Source organism: Amia ocellicauda, chromosome 14 (assembly GCF_036373705.1).
Source record: "Amia ocellicauda isolate fAmiCal2 chromosome 14, fAmiCal2.hap1, whole genome shotgun sequence".
In the NCBI taxonomy this organism is placed as follows: Eukaryota; Metazoa; Chordata; class Actinopteri; order Amiiformes; family Amiidae; genus Amia; species Amia ocellicauda.
In genome coordinates this window covers 26,207,727-26,226,695 of record NC_089863.1, presented here as the reverse complement: position 1 = coordinate 26,226,695, position 18,969 = coordinate 26,207,727, and the positions used below count along the sequence as shown (strand labels likewise).

General features: G+C 47.6%; 1 protein-coding gene across 1 annotated transcript in view; it reads left to right on the top strand.

Moving 5' to 3' along the window:
- The first annotated feature begins 1,303 nt into the window (after positions 1-1,303).
- myo1eb (myosin IEb) overlaps positions 1,304-18,969 on the top strand; it is a 22,041-nt gene continuing 4,375 nt past the window's right edge. The window contains exons 1-24 of the mRNA XM_066721406.1: positions 1,304-1,621; positions 6,093-6,230; positions 6,353-6,442; positions 10,681-10,775; positions 11,130-11,217; positions 11,612-11,701; positions 11,798-11,929; positions 12,036-12,170; positions 12,317-12,449; positions 12,547-12,743; positions 12,855-12,935; positions 13,352-13,438; positions 13,541-13,627; positions 14,012-14,179; positions 14,687-14,772; positions 14,861-14,942; positions 15,890-16,095; positions 16,282-16,426; positions 16,642-16,756; positions 16,869-17,038; positions 17,286-17,431; positions 17,780-17,926; positions 18,202-18,359; positions 18,468-18,542. Coding sequence (XP_066577503.1) covers positions 1,619-1,621; positions 6,093-6,230; positions 6,353-6,442; positions 10,681-10,775; positions 11,130-11,217; positions 11,612-11,701; positions 11,798-11,929; positions 12,036-12,170; positions 12,317-12,449; positions 12,547-12,743; positions 12,855-12,935; positions 13,352-13,438; positions 13,541-13,627; positions 14,012-14,179; positions 14,687-14,772; positions 14,861-14,942; positions 15,890-16,095; positions 16,282-16,426; positions 16,642-16,756; positions 16,869-17,038; positions 17,286-17,431; positions 17,780-17,926; positions 18,202-18,359; positions 18,468-18,542 — 2,854 coding nt within the window. The 5' untranslated portion in view covers positions 1,304-1,618. The remainder of the gene's footprint in view (positions 1,622-6,092; positions 6,231-6,352; positions 6,443-10,680; positions 10,776-11,129; positions 11,218-11,611; positions 11,702-11,797; positions 11,930-12,035; positions 12,171-12,316; positions 12,450-12,546; positions 12,744-12,854; positions 12,936-13,351; positions 13,439-13,540; positions 13,628-14,011; positions 14,180-14,686; positions 14,773-14,860; positions 14,943-15,889; positions 16,096-16,281; positions 16,427-16,641; positions 16,757-16,868; positions 17,039-17,285; positions 17,432-17,779; positions 17,927-18,201; positions 18,360-18,467; positions 18,543-18,969) is intronic.

Sequence of the window (18,969 nt, the reverse complement as noted above, 5' to 3'; positions counted from 1 at the left end):
GATAATCTCGTTATCATGGCACCTGTCAGTGGGTGGGATATATTAGGCAGCAAGTGAACATTTTGTCCTCAAAGTTGATGTGTTAGAAGCAGGAAAAATGGGCAGCGTAAGGATCTGAGCGACTTTGACGAGGTTCAAATTGTGATGGCTAGACGACTGGGTCAGAGCATCTCCAAAACTGCAGCTCTTGTGGGGTGTTCCCGGTCTGCAGTGGCCAGTACCTATCAAAAGTGTCCAAGGAAGGAAAAGCGGTGAACCGGCATCAGGGTCATGGGCGGCCAAGGCTCATTGATGCACGTGGGGAGCGAAGGCTGGCCCGTACGGTCCGATCCAACAGACGAGCTACTGTAGCTCAAATTGCTGAAAAAGTGAATGCTGGTTCTGATAGAAAGGTGTCAGAACACACAGTGCATCGCAGTTTGTTGCGTATGGGGCTGCGTAGCCGCAGACCAGTCAGGCTGCCCATGTTGACCCCTGTCCACTGCCGAAAGCACCTACAATGGGCATGTGAGCATCAGAACTGGACCACGGAGCAATGGAGGAAGGTGGCCTGGTCTGATGAATCACGAGTTCAAGGTGTTGACTTGGCCTCCACATTCCCCAGATCTCAATCCAATCGAGCATCTGTGGGATGTGCTGGACAAACAAGTCCGATCCATGGAGGCCCCACCTTGCAACTTACAGGACTTAAAGGATCTGCTGCTAACGTCTTGGTGCCAGATACCACAGCACACCTTCAGAGTCTAGTGGAGTCCATGCCTCGACGGGTCAGGGCTGTTTTGGCCGCAAAAGGGGGACCAACACAATATTAGGCAGGTGATCATAATGTTATGGCTGATCAGTGTATATATAATGCTGAAGCTTTTACCCAAGTGGGTATCATCTTGTAGTTTGTACAGGCTACTGAGACAATAAATACATCATCAAATATCAACCATTCAATACACAGGGGATTAACTTCCTGCGGAGACGCATGCAGGACTGTCCATGCCAAAATTAACAAAATAAACACACCGAGAAGAGCAGCAACCAATAAATACATGCCTACATGAATACACCCTTAAATTAATGAATAAGTAAATGTTGAAATAAATACACGAAGTAATCAATCAATCAATCAATCAATCAATCAATCGATAGACGGACGACCATCTATTGATTTGCTTACTTTATGATGTATTATTATATTATAAGCTGTTTTACTAAGACGCACCACCAGGGGGCACACATGTCTCCAAGATTGCCCCCCTACCCCCCACCGTCCTGCGTCTCTGAAATACCCACAATCCAATTAGCGGGCGAAAATAGTTGCCTTACCTGTCTGTACTTGCAACCTGTTGCGCTGAACAGGGAAATCGGCCTCGGCACCCCTCCCCAAAACTCGCCCCGGAGAAGGACGAGGGAAAGAAAGGAAAGGGCCGGTGCGGAGACACCCCAGAAGAACAAGCGCCGCTACTGTCGGGTCCTGGGGGGGGTTTGATTTGTATTTCATGGCTGTGCTGTGATGGCCATGTCTGGGTGAAGTTGGAGTCTCCATTTGGCACCTGGAACGGCGCTGGGATTGTCCCTGTTTTTGAGCCGTAGGAGGAAGTGACTCGGAATAAAAACAAACGCCACAATGGTGAGTTAGATTTAATTGTGTATCCCTGTGCTGTTTCGTAGTGATCCTATAGGGACGCATCAACAAAAGTTGCGCGCTTTCATTTGATCCACATCGCCTCCCCGTTTCAGTCGCGGTCCGCCTTGGAACGCCAGTGCGAACGGATAAGCGTTCCATTCCCGTTCTGGAACGCAAGTCACGCTCTGCAGTCTTTTATTCTCATTAAATGTTTTTGACCAAACCTATCGCACGCAGGCAGGACCATTTCCTCTGCAAGTGTCTGGCACTACAGAAACCGGGGGAATGAAGTTGCGCTTTTATGTGAATCTATTCGTTTTTTTTTTTAAAAACATGCATTTCTTTTTGCTCGGTGGTTGTGTGCCCATTGCTCTCCCCCCGGGGTAAGGTTTCACTTCCCAGGGTGGGGTTCGTCGGTAGAGTAGCTCAGGTAGACCGAGACACGTCATAGCACCGGCGTCAACCCCCCCCCATCTAATTAATCAAATTTAATTATGCATTGTCATTAATTAAATGAGGGTGCGTTTATGTGTATATTACTATGATAATCTTATTAATCATAGTTTTTGTGCACGCCATTAAGTCTAGCTGTGTACCTGCTCTTTAGTATTATGATTATTCTGATTATATTGCAATAGCACTTGTTTGTAAGGTGTCCATACATATTAGGTACTAGATTTAGCTGTAGGAGAACATGAGGGAATACTTAGCCCAAAAAAACAGTTGGGTGTAGTTAGGTGGCTAGTGTGGTCAGTATGTGATAAGTCTTGCATTGGGTCTAATTTGATATTCTTGGGTGATTCAGGCCCTGCAGTAATACAATAACTGAAGTCTGTGTCATCACAGATACTTTACAATACGGTCCTATTAAAGTAGAAAACGAAGTGCAAGAAGGTGAAGGCAAAGCAGTTTTGCTCATAAAGGGGAGGAACCCCTCTACGCTGAGAGTGGTGGGGGTGTGGAGCGGGTGGCCGAGCCCTTTCCTGATGGGCAATGGGCCGGACACGTGGCGAGAGCAGATCACAGGTGGGCAAAGGAGGCAGGATCCCAAAGGATCGGGAAAAAAAAAGAAAAAAGGACGACCCCACAGAAGAGGGGAAGATGAAATCGCGCATCTTTGCAGGCGTGACATGGAGAAGAGAAGCCGGGGACCGATGCATCACCACCAGAGAGCGAGTCTGTCGGCTCCTCCCGGAGAGCCGTCTTATCTCCTGGCACAGCCGGGACGGGCGAGTCCACGCCTGCCCGCTTCACCGGCCGTCCAGGAAGAGACGCCTGGAATTTGCAGCAGATAGTAGGGAAACGATAACAAAACAAAAAAAAAAACCTTCTCCCCTAAATGTAAAGTTAGCTGTGTCTTCATATAGGCAGGTGCCGATGATCTGGATAGCGTTTGTTGTCCCACCTTTCTCTCCGGCCGTAGGGAGTGTTTGCGTAACTCCAGGAGCACACATGCCCCGGTATGCGTGTGGTATTGGGTAATTGACAGCAACGCCCAGGACGAGCTGATGGGAGTCTCCTTGAGGTGTTTCATAAATCCGCTGGGCGTTCTTTGGGAGACGTCTCTGTCCACCTGACTGTTCACAGTTTATTAGGATCTACATTCCTGTGGTCCACACACAACGTAACGCAGACATAACATGTATACAATGCAGGACCATTTACAAGCAGCTGAACGAGAATAACACAGTGACAGGGCTGTGTTCGATAACCACAAATGCAAATAAAGCTGCCATTGAAGAGCCCTCTGCGTGGCTGGATAGGCCGCTCTCCACGCGCAATGTTGCAGGTGTCGTAAAGCTGTGACAGAAGGTGTGGATTGAGCGTTCCTGTCCGTGCCTCGGACTCCCTCCCTGCCTCTCGGCGGGAGCCCCTCTACTTCCAGCAAATAAACAGACTCGGACCCGATCCAATGCAGTGCCTGTGACGGAGGGAGGACATCCGTTCTGAATCGGCCAAAGTGTCGTTTTGTAAGAAGCTGATTTTTAGTTCATTTTTGTAGTACATTTTTTGAATGCGTGCCAAACTTTATCCAAGCAATTCTTTCCCACCCCTATTTGCCTCTCTCCTCTCCAAGCCCTAACCCCCCACCCCAGCTCCCCATCTCGTTCTCCCTCTCATTCTCTTGTTCTTTCTCTCCCTCTCATTCTCTCTCGTGTTCTCTCTCATTCTTTCTCTCCTTTTCTCTCCCTCGCTTGTTCTTTCTCTCCCTCTCTTGATCTTTCTCCTCCCTCTCCCTCTTGCGTGCTTTCCCCCTCTCGCTCTCGCTCTCTCTCTCCCCATCTCTCATCTGAGATGTATTTCTATTCCGTTGACAGCCTTACCCAGGCCAGCTTACACTAGTGACAATAAATGCCATCATTTTGACGAGGGCGGTCTGGCTCAAGGGTCCAACTGCCCCCCGACCCACAATTAAACCTCCGCTCGGGGGTCCAGAGAACCTGAACCACGACTCCACCCGGCCACCGGCCCAACGGTGTGAGGGCACGGCCGCCGACAGGAGGCTTGTGCGGCTTCGTTTTCTTCATTGCTACAATCGTGATGAAAAAAGGTCAGCAGGTGTTTATTTAGTTTGGTGTGAAACTGGCTGAAGTCCAACAGACGGGCTGGCAGGAGCTGCTGTGGAAATGGGGAAGTGAGGACAGACTCGAGAACAAGTGTGTGTCTGTGAGAGAGAGATTGTGTGTGTGTGTGTGTGTGTGTGTGTGTGTGTGTGTTGTGTGTCTCTGTCTCTGTGTGTGTGAGAGTGAGTGAGATTGTGTGTGTGAGAGTGTCTCTGTGTGTGTGTGAGAGAGTGTGTGTGTGTGTGAGAGTATATCTCTGTCTCTGTGTGTGTGAGAGTGTATCTCTGTCTCTGTCTGTGTGAGTGTGTGTGTGAGAGTGTGTCTCTGTCTCTGTGTGTGTGAGAGTGTGTCTCTGTCTCTGTGTGTGTGAGAGTGTGTCTCTGTCTCTGTGTGTGTGAGAGTGTGTCTCTGTCTGTGTCTGTGTATGAGAGTGTGTGTGTGTGTGTGTGTGTGAGAGAGAGAGAGAGAGAGTGTGTGTGTGTGAGAGTGTGTCTCTGTGTGTGTGTGAGAGAGAGAGTGTGGGTGTGTGTGTGTGTATGTGTATGAGTGTGTGAGAGTGTGTCTCTGTCTGTGTCTGTGTGTGAGAGTGTGTGTGTGTGTGAGAGAGAGAGTGTGTGTGTGTGTGTGTGTGTGAGAGTGTATCTCTGTCTGTGTGTCTGTGTCTGTGTGTGAGAGTGTGTGTGTGTGTGTGTGAGAGAGAGAGAGAGAGAGTGTGTGTGTGTGAGAGTGTGTCTCTGTGTGTGTGAGAGAGAGAGAGTGTGGGTGTGTGTGTGTGTATGTGTATGAGTGTGTGAGAGTGTGTCTCTGTCTGTGTCTGTGTGTGAGAGTGTGTGTGTGTGTGTGTGTGAGAGTGTGTCTCTGTCTGTGTGTCTGTGTCTGTGTGTGAGAGTGTGTGTGTGTGTGAGAGTGTGTCTCTGTCTCTGTGTGGGCGTGTGTGTGAGAGAGAGTGTCTGTGTGTGTGTGAGTGTGTCAGTGTAGAAAGTGGCTTTAAATCGCTTAGCTGGTGTGTGGCAGAGTGTTGCACCTGGATTCAAGCTGGTGAATCGGACCCGCCTCCGAACGCTCTGTTTACCCCGTTCTTCTCAATACGTTTAAAATACTAAAATAACGCAGGAAGCTGTTGAGTAACTCTCTCTCCCTGTTCAGCAGCTGTCATTACTGCCTACGCTGGGGCTTTTTATAGGTGTCCGGCTCCTGTGTGGCCCCCTCTCGGGGGTTTGCTGCCGTCGTCGAGGTCCGAGATGAAAAATACACGCTGTGTTAAAGTTTAAACAAACAAACCAACGAAAACACCTGTGACGTCTGTACGATGGCTTAACTGAAACTCGTATCATTATCACTACCTCAATAACATTCTCTCTCTCTCCTGTCCTTCCCAGACTGCTCTTTCATTCATTACTTGCTACCTCTAACGGAATGATACCAGTTAGGAACGACTAAATAAAACCATCTATAGGAAGGCCCTCTCTCTCTCTCTCTCTCTCTCTCTCTCTCTCTCTCTCTCTCTCTCTATTCAATGAAATGATGCTTTATTGGCAAGACAACAGTATTGCCAAAGCATTAGAGACTATAGTAGACAATATTTCAATAGATAATATCATGCATCGCTCGAGCTTTATTGGAAAGACATGTTTACACAGCTATTGCCAAAGCATGAAATTCAGGCGATGCATAAAAACGAGAACACATTTATCGATGAGTAAGTTAAGAAAAACTAAATTTAAACCATTGAATTAAATTATTACATTATAAAAAAATAATCAATATTAAGTACATAAGTTTCAATAAATAGGATATATTTTATAGTTTGAAGGGGGTCGTGTTTGTTTGTTTTTCCATCGGTAGAAAATGTTTATAGCTCCTTTTTGTGTGTATTAAAAGTGTTAAAACATTGAAAATCTCTCTCGCAGGGCAGCAAGGAGCGCTACCACTGGCAGACCCAGAATGTCAAGGTCAGCGGGGTGGACGACATGGTCCTGCTGTCCAAGATCAACGAGGACGCCATCGTGGACAACCTGAAGAAAAGATACATGGACGACTACATCTTCGTATCCTTTCTGCTCTTCCGCCTGTCTGTCTGTCTGTCTGTGTTCCGGAGAGCCTGCCGGCGGACGGGAGAGAGGCCTCCGGCACCGCTGTCCTGCTGTTGTCCTTAACCCGGCTCTCCCAGACATACATCGGCGCGGTGCTGATCTCTGTCAACCCCTTCAAGCAGCTTCCCTACTTCACCGACCGCGAGGTGGAGCTGTACCAGGGAGCTGTAAGTAGATCGAGCAGTCCCATGCCCCTTTTCCTCGGGCACGTCCGACCCGACCCCGAGCCAAGCCGGCCTGTTCTAAATAAATAAACGTGTCTATCGGGAGAACGAATTAAAAATGGAGACCCAATTTACAGATGAAGACTGTCAAGCGTTATTTTATTTAAACCCTTTGTGTAGATCAATCCTACCGCTTTGTACCAGTGTATAAATAGCAGTAGCAGTTGAAGTATTTGTAATGTATAATCCCAGCCAAGTGGGGTTGTAAACCTGCCGGGTACCCAAGAGTCACAGGGAGTTTCTACAGTTTAGCAGCCAAATGAAGAACAGAGAACGAGGTTACCCACAATGCACTGTTTTGAGCAAACCCGGGCTCTGATTGGATACCACAGTGAAAGGGGCTTTATAAGCGGGAACGTGTAGGACCAGACTCGAGCTGGGGTTTAAGGAGGGTGTTGGAATTACAGGGCAGCGTTTAAAAGTGGAAGAAAGTTTCAAACCGAGCCGTTGACACCCGATTGCTGTCGCTTGATTGGCTGCCGTCAAGAGCTATGAGACCTATGGCATGTCGGCCAAAACTGTGTGGGGAGTGAGCAGCGTGAACAGATCTCGATCTGTGTAAAACCAAGACCATAAGGATGTCGGTTACATTTTCTGTTCAAACGCCAGACTTGTTTCACAGCCCTGCGGTTATATCACCTCGCAGATCTGCAGAATGAGAATTCTCGGTATGAGAATATTAAAAAAACAGATGAAAATGAGCCTTTAAGTCTTTAAGTTAAGTCTTTACACTCGCCCCCATTTGCCCCTGGTTGAACTTCTGAGGTGTGCAAGTGTTTAATATGGACATTATAAGGAGTACAGGTATGTGACACTTATCAAATGAAACTGGACAACCTGTGCTATAATTTTCTGCATAGTTGATCATGATTAGACAAACTATTACACTACTACCAAGCTTTTTCACAAAAACAAAATGTGGTTTTTAAATGTTGACCTTTTTCCTCCATTGAAGTCTGGGAAATCTTTTTTTGAACATTTTTAGTTGTTGGGTGACAATGCCATAAGAAATGAAAGCATAATGTGCATTTGAAAGGTTTAGAGAATTTGTACCACAAAATACTCGCAAGAGGGCCATTTCTCCATGATAAGGGCCACAAGCATGTGGGGCTCGAATGAAAGCATACAAACTACCGAATCAGATTCTGCATGGTTGGTCATGATTAGACACTATATTGCAACACTACCAAATTTTTTCCAAGATAAATCGCATTATTATGAGTTTGACAATTTGACAAGTTTGAAGACAAACTGGGTGAACATTTGATAGAAATTTAAGAAGTTTATTAAATATAGCAATTCCCGAACCCAAGTTAAAAACAATGTTCCCTACTTTGCCATCGATGCCTTCGCACAGGAAGTTTCTAGGGATATAAAAATGATGTATCTGGTTGTAATGATGCCAAAGTTATGATCTATTAATGGATAACCTGCCGGCGGGTTGAAAACAATGGGGCGGAGTGTAAAGTGTTAATAGAGAGCGCGAGATTTGTCTTTTTGGGGGTATCCCTCTGACAGGAAGTGCGCTCAGCGTAGGAGCTGCTTTGTGTGACTTTACGTGATCACCTTCTGTGCGTTGCCTTTGGCCTGGACTTTTGCTATGGGATGGAGGCTGTGCCAGGCTGTGTCTCGAAGCCATTGTGTGGCATGTGTGTTTTAGTACATGAAATCACCCCCCACGCCCATTCTGAACAATTAGTCATAGACCTGTGAGGCGGAGGAAGGCCGTTCAACATGAAGAATCTGAATATTATTTGGATATCAGACTAGTTATCACCGTATGATTTGAAGATTAATGGCTTTTAACAATAAATAAATTACTTTTTTGGTAATTAAATAATGGTAATGGCAAGAATATAAACATCCCCGCTTCCACGTCCTTTTTATTGTGTGCAGGAAGTGTAAAATGTGTGTGTTTGGTGAACGCAGAAAGGTGCGGAGTCCTCTCCTCTCTCTGGACATTCGGCCATGCCAAGTGTTTTTATATATCGTGTTTTCTCGAATGTCCCTCCCTCAGAGACGCTTGCTTTTAGCAGCAGGATGGGGGACGCATTATTTTACTGCTTATAAACCTAGTCAGTTTTTATCGCATTATTACTATAGGCTTATAGGAAACTCCTTTACACATGTAAACACAGGGCGACTGCTAAGGACAGAGTATTCTTTTAGACCAGTTCGTTGTTTAATCCCTTTACACTTAAACTGCCTTTCCATTCATTTTATTCCAGCTATGATACAGATCTATACGATCTTCCTTTTCCACTTTCCAAACGTAATACAAAATGTAAGCGTTCGAAAACTATTGAGTTCTCTATTGCTAACATCTAACTAGAACATAAGTTTCTTATTTTTGGACTTGGAGAACTTCCTCACCATGTCCTCCGTGTTTAGGCTCTTAGTATTGGCTTTTTCGTGAGCCAAAATAAGAGTTTCTCTTTCTTTCGTGACTCATGGATCGAAAAAAGGAGTAGAGACCCAAACATCTAAGAATTAATTGGCGTCTCTGCAGCTTCGTGTGGCGATTCCTTTTCCGCTCGTGGGAGAGGGCTCATTCGATTTGGCTCGGTCTCACCCAAGTGTGGCTACGCACCGTGGCAGGCCTGCCTGTGTGCGTCTGGGCTTGCGAGCGCGTGTCTTCGCTGTGTAGAGACGTTTGCGGTTATGGGCGTCTCTCGTTGTGCGGGTGGCGTCATGCTGTCACCCCTGACCTCGCTTTCCTTGGGATGTAACTGCGTTGCCGGGGTCTCGCCAGTCGGGGAGAGATGAGCATGACGGGCCGTGAAGGTGTAATCTGAGTGGGAGCTCTATCTCTCTCTCTCTCTTGCTCTCCGTTCAATTCAAGGATGCTTTATTGGCATGACAAACATGTCTGCAGTGTTGCCAAAGCAGTTAATATGACATACATACATGGAAAAGATAAGAAATAATAAGTCTGTTTTTCATAAAATATATTACAGCGAAAAAAAAAAAAAAGGGAAAAATTACAATGTAATTTATAAATCTTAAAATACATGTACATTTATTTTATAACTAATGTCTACATAATGGGTGGCCAAGGGGGGCTGTGTGTCCCTCCCCCAGTTATCAGTTCTGAAAAATATGTTTACAATAGAACATTTCATTTAATTTGGCTATATTTACTGCATTGGAAGAGGAAGTGCATCTCTGTCTCGACCTCTCCTGTCTCTGTGACCACACTGTCCTCTCTGTGTCCACCTCTCCTGTCTCGCAGTGACCACAGTGCCGCTCCACTCTGGGCAGCTCTCTCTCTCTCTTTTCCTTGTTCTTTTCCGGTTTGCTTGCCCACAAAATTGGAGTCTGATGCCATCTACTGGAAAAGTACTGAAACTGGGTGAAATTTCAATTTCAATTCAATTCGGGGGTGCTTTATTGGCATGACAAACAGTTTCGTAGTGTTGCCAAAGCAGTTGATATTATATACATACATTGAAAAATAAGAAAGGTAAGAAAAAGGAGAAGAAAAAAAAAAAGAAAAAAAATTGAAACGGTACAATATCATTTATAAGTAAAATCTTAATAGACATGTACATTTACTTTATTTAATTTATAGTTTACAAGTTTACAGCTGGTGCTCCTGTATGTCATGTTTTCACAGTGAGCCCCTCAGGCTGTGGCAGGCGGCTACATATTGGGCAGCCAGGGGGGCTGTGTGTCCCTCCCCCAGGAGGATATCTATTTTTTTTTTTCATTTATCAATTCAGAAAATGATTTTATAATTTATGAATTTATTAAAGAATGTGTCCCTTAATTTGGCATATTTATTGCAGTGGAGGAGGAAGTGCATCTCTGTCTGCACTCTCCTGTCTCGCAGTGACCACAGCGCCGCTCCTCTCTGGGCAGCCAGCTCTGCCTGTGTCGGCCCGTCTCTATGGCCAGGCTGTGGTCACTGAGCCTGTACTTGGTCAGGATCCGTCTCTGCTTCGTATCTCTGACGGTGAAGAGATACTCTGCCAGGGTGTTTTCTCTGTTTAGGGCCCGATAGCAATCCAGTTTACTTTGGGAATTTGGTTTCATTGTTCCAATGTTCCAGATAGGAGGTTTTGGTTATCTTTATGATTTGGTTGACTCTAATTGGGGGCAGGTAAGCAGTGCTGTTCGCAGTATTAGCGGGGGTCAGTGCCGTGAGCTCTCTCACTCTCTCTCTCTCTCTCTCTCCTCAGGCTCAATATGAGAACCCCCCCCATATCTACGCCCTGGCTGACAACATGTACAGAAACATGATGATCGACGTGGAGAATCAGTGTGTCATCATCAGGTAAGCGCCAGGCCGCCTCCCATCCCTATGGCGCACAGCCCTCTGGACTGGACCGTAGAGCCGGGCTCCCCCAGTCCTGGTCCTGGGGGGGCCTCCGTCCAGCAAGTTGTCGAGCGCCCTTTAAATCGCTGGGGGGAGAGAGTTAGAGAGCATTACACCAACTCGATTGAGATGTTAACGACCTGAAGGGCAACATTAAGCATTCATCAGTTCCTTGGTTTTGTGGCGGTTCTTTAAATCCCCTCAAGCTCTTAATTGGTTAATTGAGTCAATTAGATGCTTAATTGAACCGATGTCCCCAACTGGTTGGTCTATAAGGTGTGTGTGTGTGTGTGTGCCGTTTTTGATTTGCAGTGGGGAGAGCGGTGCGGGGAAGACGGTGGCGGCCAAATACATCATGAGCTACATCTCCAAAGTATCAGGCGGGGGCCCCAAAGTGCAGGTAAGGGGTAGGGGGGGGGATACTTGCCACTGGCACTGATGCCACCATGCTATCTGCCAGAGACTTTTCACCGTGCTAATCCCAGATCGATTGTGAAGCCCGTCTCGGTGACTGGGACCAGGGTGAATGGCCGGCTCTCCGTCTCTCGTTTTACAGTTCATTTTAAAAACAGTCAAACTCATCAGTCGGTGCATGATGGGAAAAATATACAGGCTAGTTTTTAGTGATCTCTTCTTATTTTCCTCATTGTTTCTTCATGAACTATGACCTATGAAATGTGAGTTCGAAATGACACCATCCAATCAGTTATTTGCTTGGTGTGACCCCCCCATGGACACACAGGACTTTGGTTTTCCAGTTAGTCTCAATCTCTCTCTCTCTCCATCTCTCCCAGCAAGTCAAGGACATCATCCTGAAGTCCAACCCCCTGCTGGAGGCCTTTGGCAACGCGAAGACCGTGCGCAACAACAACTCCAGCCGATTCGTGAGTCGCCCGTCCGCATTCGACGAATCGGCAACCTCGTTCGTCCACTCTTGCCGTCGCGGTCTTTTTCCCCCCTAACGTCTCGTGTCCCTCCAGGGGAAGTATTTCGAGATCCAGTTCAGTCGCGGGGGGGAGCCGGATGGGGGCAAGATCTCCAACTTCCTGCTGGAGAAATCCCGCGTGGTCAGCCAGAACCACGGGGAGAGGAACTTCCACATCTACTACCAGGTATGCCAAACACCCCCTGGTCTTGGATATAGGGGGTCAAATTGAACAAGTGATTTCCTTACGGTTACCTAGTCCCCCTGTGCTGAACTTTGACCCCTCTTGACAGCTCCTGAAAGGGGCCACCCCCGAGCACCGAGAGAACCTGGGCGTCACCACCCCCGACTACTACTACTACCTCAACCAATCGGGGACCTACACTGTGGATGACATGAATGACAAGCAGGAATTCTCCGAGACGATGGTGAGACTCTTCTTGACTCGTTAGTCGGTCCCAATTGGATTCGAATCGACCGGATTGAGAGATCGTTGTACTCGGATGTGTTCTAATTGTGCGGCTGCGCTTTTATAACGCTTCCGGATGTTTCTCGTGTCCACGCCTGTCCCCAGGGGGCCATGGGCGTGGTGGGCCTGAGTCCCGACGACCAGTCCACCGTGCTGCAGATCGTGGCGGGCATCCTGCACCTGGGAAACATCGCCTTCCAGGAGCAGGGCAACTACGCCGTGGTGGACAGCGAGGATTGTAAGTGTGCCCCCTTCCCCAGACACACACACACTCGCCCACTGTAATCATGACACACGCACACGGACACGCTCGACCTCCCCCGTTTGTCCCCCAGTCCTGGCGTTCCCGGCCTACCTGCTGGGCATCGACCAGGACCGCCTGAAGGAGAAGCTGACGAGCCGCACAATGGACAGCAAATGGGGGGGCAAGTCGGAGACCATCGACGTGACGCTCAACACCGAGCAGGCGGCCTTCACACGCGACGCCCTCTCCAAGGCACTATACTCACGGCTCTTCGACTACCTAGTGGATGTGAGTGCCGCCTGCTCCGTCCATGGCTGTCTTGTCTAGTTGCTTCCAGACTTGCTCTATATCCTGACTTTGAATGCTACAGTCAGTCCTCTTCTCTCTAACCCCCCACAGGCCATTAACAAAGCCATGCAGAAGGACCGTGAGGAGTTCAACATTGGAGTGCTGGACATCTATGGCTTTGAGATCTTCCAGGTTGGTGTCCATCCCCCCTCTGCACTCTCGTGGTCTCCTGCTGGTTTTTGTTCCAACTGAGTTCTCAATTACTTAATTGAACCCTTAATTGATCTAATTTCTTAAATCAGTCTCTTTAATGATTTTAAACAGTAGGGCTTTTGAGTTCAGTAGAAAATTGCATAAAGAACTTATTCAACTTTTGATCAGTTACACAATTTAAAAAGTCAAATGTATGCAAATGACATGCATTAGTAGTGTTTGTATTATGTGATGATTGAGAATTTCTGCTTAGAAATACATTAATCATCAACATCATATGAGTCATGGGTCCAGTGATCTCTCTTCATATCTTGTAATCGTCCTGGGACGCTCTTTAGACCTCCGAGTTCAATGTCTTGGTTTGTGTGACCAACCTGAGTCTCGTTGTCTTGTAGAAAAACGGCTTTGAGCAGTTCTGCATCAACTTCGTCAACGAGAAACTGCAGCAGATCTTCATCGAGCTGACCCTGAAGGCCGAGCAGGTAATTGATGCACGTGGACCGGGCCGGGCCGGACAGAGCTCCGAGCCGGGGTCGTGCTTGGGGGAGGGAGTACACTCGACTGATCTGTGTTCTGTGCTGCAGGAGGAATACATGCAGGAGGGGATCCACTGGACGCCCATCGAATATTTCAACAACAAAGTGGTGTGCGACCTCATCGAGAGCAAAGCGGTGAGCTTGGTTCGGACTTAACTGCGTTTCTCTCGCGCTTCCAGAATTGGAAGGATGTCCCAAGTTGACCCTTTCGAAGCCTGTAAACGGGTAACTGAATTGATTTACGGTTGATTTGAATGTGTGGCATTTTCCCAGCCTGGTAGATGGAAACGGGGGGGGTGGTGTTTGTCATGCATAGAATTATTTAAATTAATATGTAGAAACATGCTGAGGATTTGTAAGGAAGTTACCCCGCCACACCGCCTTGCTGACCTTTGCAGAGATGCCGGAAACTTCCGATTTTTAAAGAAACGGATTTTCGGTATCAACGGCTAAATAGCCTGTTACTGAAATCGACTGGTACTTTGACTTGGTCGTCTTTGCTGCTTGTTCTTGACCCAGAATCCCCTGGGCATCATGTGCATCCTGGACGACGTGTGCGCCACCATGCATGCCAAGGGCGAAGGTGCAGACCAGACGCTGCTGCAGAAGCTCCAGTCGCAGATCGGCAGCCATGAGCATTTCAACAGCTGGAACAAGGGCTTCATCGTGCACCACTACGCCGGCAAGGTGTGCAATAGAGCTGCTCAGACTGCTGAGAGAGAGAGAGAGACAGAGAGAGAGAGAGACAGAGAGAGAGAGAGACAGAGAGAGAGAGAGAGACAGAGAGAGAGAGAGAGACAGAGAGAGAGAGAGACAGAGAGAGAGAGAGAGAGACTTTTTGCTCTTCTGCTGTATAGAATTTTTTTGTATATAAAAACTCTTGTCCTTGATTAGATTGCTTGCACATTACTTAATTAGGTCTATTGCTAGTGAGCATAACTGCAGATGCACCTACGAGTAGATATGTTTTCCGCTTTGACTTTTGCCCTTTTTCCAGAGACCAGAATTGTCAGCTGCCAGACTCTGAAAGCAGAAGTAAATCTCCTGCTTTTTGTGTCATTTGCCTGTTCCTTATATGGAATTGTTTCTCGGCAAACCAAATGAATAAATAACTGGATTTGAGAATCGCATTACAGCCAAGGAGCTGACTTTTGAGTCAGGCTGAGTCTGACTGGATTCTTCTCCCCGGTTCAGGTCTCCTACGATGTGAGCGGCTTCTGCGAGAGGAACCGCGACGTGCTCTTCAACGACCTCATCGAGCTGATGCAGAGCAGTGAATTGTACGTCTGGAGTTACTCTTTTGGGTGTGGGGGTGCATCTGCTGAGCATCTGAATCTCTCTCTCACACACACTCTCCTCATATAACAGTCCCTTCATCAAGGACCTGTTCCCAGAAAACCTGGAGACGGAGAAGAAGGGACGTCCCACCACGGCCAGCACTAAGATCAAGGTAGAAATCATTCAGATCAAATCTCACAATCTGAAAAAACCGTGTCCAACACTAAAGTGTTCAAAACTAATACACACAGGACTGGTGATTTATGATTAAAATAAAATGTCATGGAGCAAGAGCCATGTTCATTCGCCACAGAAACTTCACAAGCTGCTCTTTGGGATTAAATTGTTCTGATTTCAACCCATATTGTTAGTTGACAAACTATGAGGTGTGTACTGATGGTTTTCCTTTAATGGGTCATTGAAATGGTTGGGAGTAAATATACCAGAATAAAGGGTATATGAATAATCGTTTATGTATATTTAATAATAATTAATGTATATTTGATATATTTTTCTGAACCTGTATAATCTGCATTCATCCGGGTCTGTCAGTTGAGATCTATTGAAGATGCAAGCTTAGTTGAAAGCTTTTAATTATTTATATTGTTTTTTAAATTTTAATTAAACGGAAGACTTTGCTCAATGTAAACCTGATCCAGTCGCAAAAAACTGCCATTACATCTCATGAGAGTTGATGGCAAAGGAGCTGGTATGACAGTCTAATGTCACGTCCTCTCTCCTGTATCTGAAAACGACCCAGTTTCTCTCGTCAACGGGAATAGTGCTGTGAAAACAGCCTGTGACACCCAACTCGCCAAAAGTAACTTAATTTCTTGGCCCAGTCAATCCATCTTGATTTGGTTGCAAAAAAGCACTTCACACGTTGAAATAAACACAAGCTTGTGCTACTGACGCATAATGTAAAGTCGTAATTCAGATGTATGCAAGCTGCAAACCACTAATAAGGAATTAGTTACTTCCCAGTAACAAGTTAGTACAAAATATAATCGGATTACAAATGTGCAGTGACACTGGACAGTGTGCTGTGCATGAGTCTCACAGCATGCGTGGGACCTTGCTGACCGCACAAGCCCTTTTCCCTTTCTCCTCCGCACACAGAAACAGGCCAACAACCTGGTCCAGACCCTGATGAAGTGCACCCCCCACTACATCCGCTGCATCAAACCCAACGAGACCAAGCGGCCACGCGACTGGGAGGAGAGCCGCGTCAAGCACCAGGTGGAGTATCTGGGCCTGAGGGAGAACATCAGGGTGCGCCGGGCCGGCTACGCCTTCCGCCGGGTCTTCAGCAAGTTCCTGCACAGGTATGAACTAATTAGAGTGTTGGGTCACGTCGGTTTACCCGAGAGAATCGTCAATTTGCCAAGAAAAACAAAATGGCGTCAAAGGTGAAAAAAGAAACTCGCCCTGTTTATCGGTACCCTGTGAGTAGAAAACCGACGTGTGGCGTTGAAAGTGCCGTGATATCATCTCTCCCTTCCCCCCGGCAGGTACGCCATCTTAACTCAGGAAACCTGGCCGCAGTGGCGGGGCGAGGAGCGCCAGGGCGTCCTGCACCTTCTGCGATCGGTCAACATGGACAGCGACCAGTACCAGCTGGGCAAGACCAAGATCTTCATCAAAGCGCCTGAATCCGTAAGGCCAGATATCCTCCTCCTCCTCCTCCTCACTCTCCTGTCCATCCCTTTCTTCGCCACACACACAACTTGCAGAGCCGACTGTTTGGCTTGTTGATGACATCAATGTTTGCGTAGGCACTGTAGGCTTTATTGTACTAATGAAAATTAAACTGGAAGTCAACCAGGGAAGTTGCGTTGGCCTCCGACTCAGTCTTGTGTGTCCCCCTCTAGCTGTTCCTGCTGGAGGAGATGAGAGAGAGGAAGTACAACGGCTACGCCAGGGTTATCCAGAAAGCCTGGCGCAAACACATCGCCGTGCGCAAATATGTCCGCATGAGAGAGGAAGGTGAGGACGGTCTGATCTCATGTTTGGTATTATTCTGACTTTGGACACGGTGCTGAACTCCAGTCACATGGTCTGGTTTCTTACCTCCCTCTCCCTCTCCCTCTCCATCCAGCTTCGGACATCCTGCTCAACAAGAAGGAGAGACGCCGGAACAGCATCAACAGGAACTTCGTGGGCGACTACATCGGCACCGATAACCACCCCGAGATCCGCCAATTTGTGGGGCGCCGGGAGAGGGTTGACTTCGCTGAAGTGGTGGTGAAATACGACCGGCGCTTCAAGGTGAGAGAGGGGAAGACTTTGGACTTTTAATCCCTATCAAATAATGTTTACATAGTTCCCAGTCCAAATTAAAACATGATCAATAGTCCACATGGGATCTACCTTCATTTTATTCACTGTAAGGTGACAAAAATAGTCGTAGTCACCTCTGTTCCCTTGTGATTAATGTGTATGACATGTAGCTTTAACAGTCACCGATTTGTGATCTGTCTGACCTCTGTCCCCTTTTCCCGCCCCCCCTATCCAGACGGTCAAGCGTGACCTCATCCTGACCCCCAAGTTCCTGTACCTGATTGGGCGAGAGAAGGTCAAGCAGGGCCCCGAGAAAGGCCAGATCAAAGAGGTGCTGAAGAGGAGGATCGAGCTGGAGAAGGTGCAGTCGGTGTCTCTCAGGTACGGGGCCTCTCACACCCTCGGGCCAGTCGCAGGGTGGTGGTGCAGTTTAACCCTAAAGAACCTAGTGTTCCAGCCCAGCTCACGGCTCCTTAATTGGTCTAATTAATCAATTAACTGGATTAATTGAACCCTTCTCTCCAGACTCTGGAATGTTCTGTGGGTTCGGCATTTTGAGTCGCCAACACGTTGTCAGGTATTGGCTATAAAAATAAAATGACAGATTTAGATAAGTGTACCCGAGTAAATAGTGATATTTAATTAATTGGGAGCTTCTGTGGGAACAAAAACCAGCAGACACTGCGGCCCCCCCGGACTGGAGTCTCACACCTCTGTGTCTATGTCCAGTACTCTGCAGGACGATTTCTTCATCGTCCACGAGGAGCAGTATGACAGTGTCCTCCAGAGCACTTTCAAGACGGAGTTCCTCAGCCTGCTGTACAAGCGCTACGAGGAGCGGTGCCAGCGCAAACTGCCGCTCAAGTTCAACAACCTGTCAGTACTGCCCACCCGCCCATCTCCTCTAATGGCTGTCCACTCTTTGTCATCCTCCTTTCACACTCGGTTTTGCCTCTGTAATCGTTGCCCTCTTCCACTGTTCGGCCTGCTCTCTTGCCCCTCTTTCTCTCGGAGTACCTCTGTCTCCATGATCTTCTCCTCTCTCTCCCTCCCCTAAAGTCTTCTGTTCATGTTCTCTTCCTCTCTCGCCTCACTTTTTCCTAGTCCCATCGGGTCCCATCGGGTCCTGACTGACTCTCTCTCACTCTCAGGCTAGAGTTCAAAGTGAAGAAGGGAGGCTGGGGTCCGTTTGGAGGTGCCGGTTCCCGTCAGATCCAGTTCCTACCCGGCGAGGGGGACCAGGCCACGCTGAAGCCCAGCAGCAAGGCTCTGACCGTCAGCATCGGGCCGGGCCTGCCCAAGAACTCGCGTGAGTCTCTCCCCTGCGGCCCGCGTTAGACTCGCTGCCCGCCGTCCCGTCCCTGCAGTCACGGTGTCTGCGGTGTGAGGTTCTGACTGGGTCGGTTGTTTCTTGCAGGACCGACCCGCAAGGACAAGAGGAAGAGTGGCTACTTTGGGAACCAGGCCTCTAACGCTGGACAGCGCAACATGGGTGAGAAGACCTGCCTGTACAAGACAGTTCTCCCAAACGATTAAGTGGTTATGAGGAGGGACCTGGAAAATTCACAATTTCACGGATTTCGTGGAAAAATTGTGAATTTAACGGCTTCCCGTGAATTTTTTTTTTTTTTTTAAATATTGATCTTCATTCCTCACTTTCCCTGTTGATTTTGATGCATTTTCACCCAACAGAAACTATACAGTTTGAGGCACCAGATCAGGGTCAGTGCCGTGAATTTCATTACTAAGGCAAAGGGGTCTAACAACCCACTCCGGGAATGAGAACCACGTCAGTCTCAAGGAGGGTTAATGATCGACACGTAGACACCAGCTTGTGTCTTAAATGGCTCGTCTCGGCCGCTCTGAAACGATCCCCGGTTTCACTTAAGACATCCTGAAAGGGAAAAACAGCTGCACGG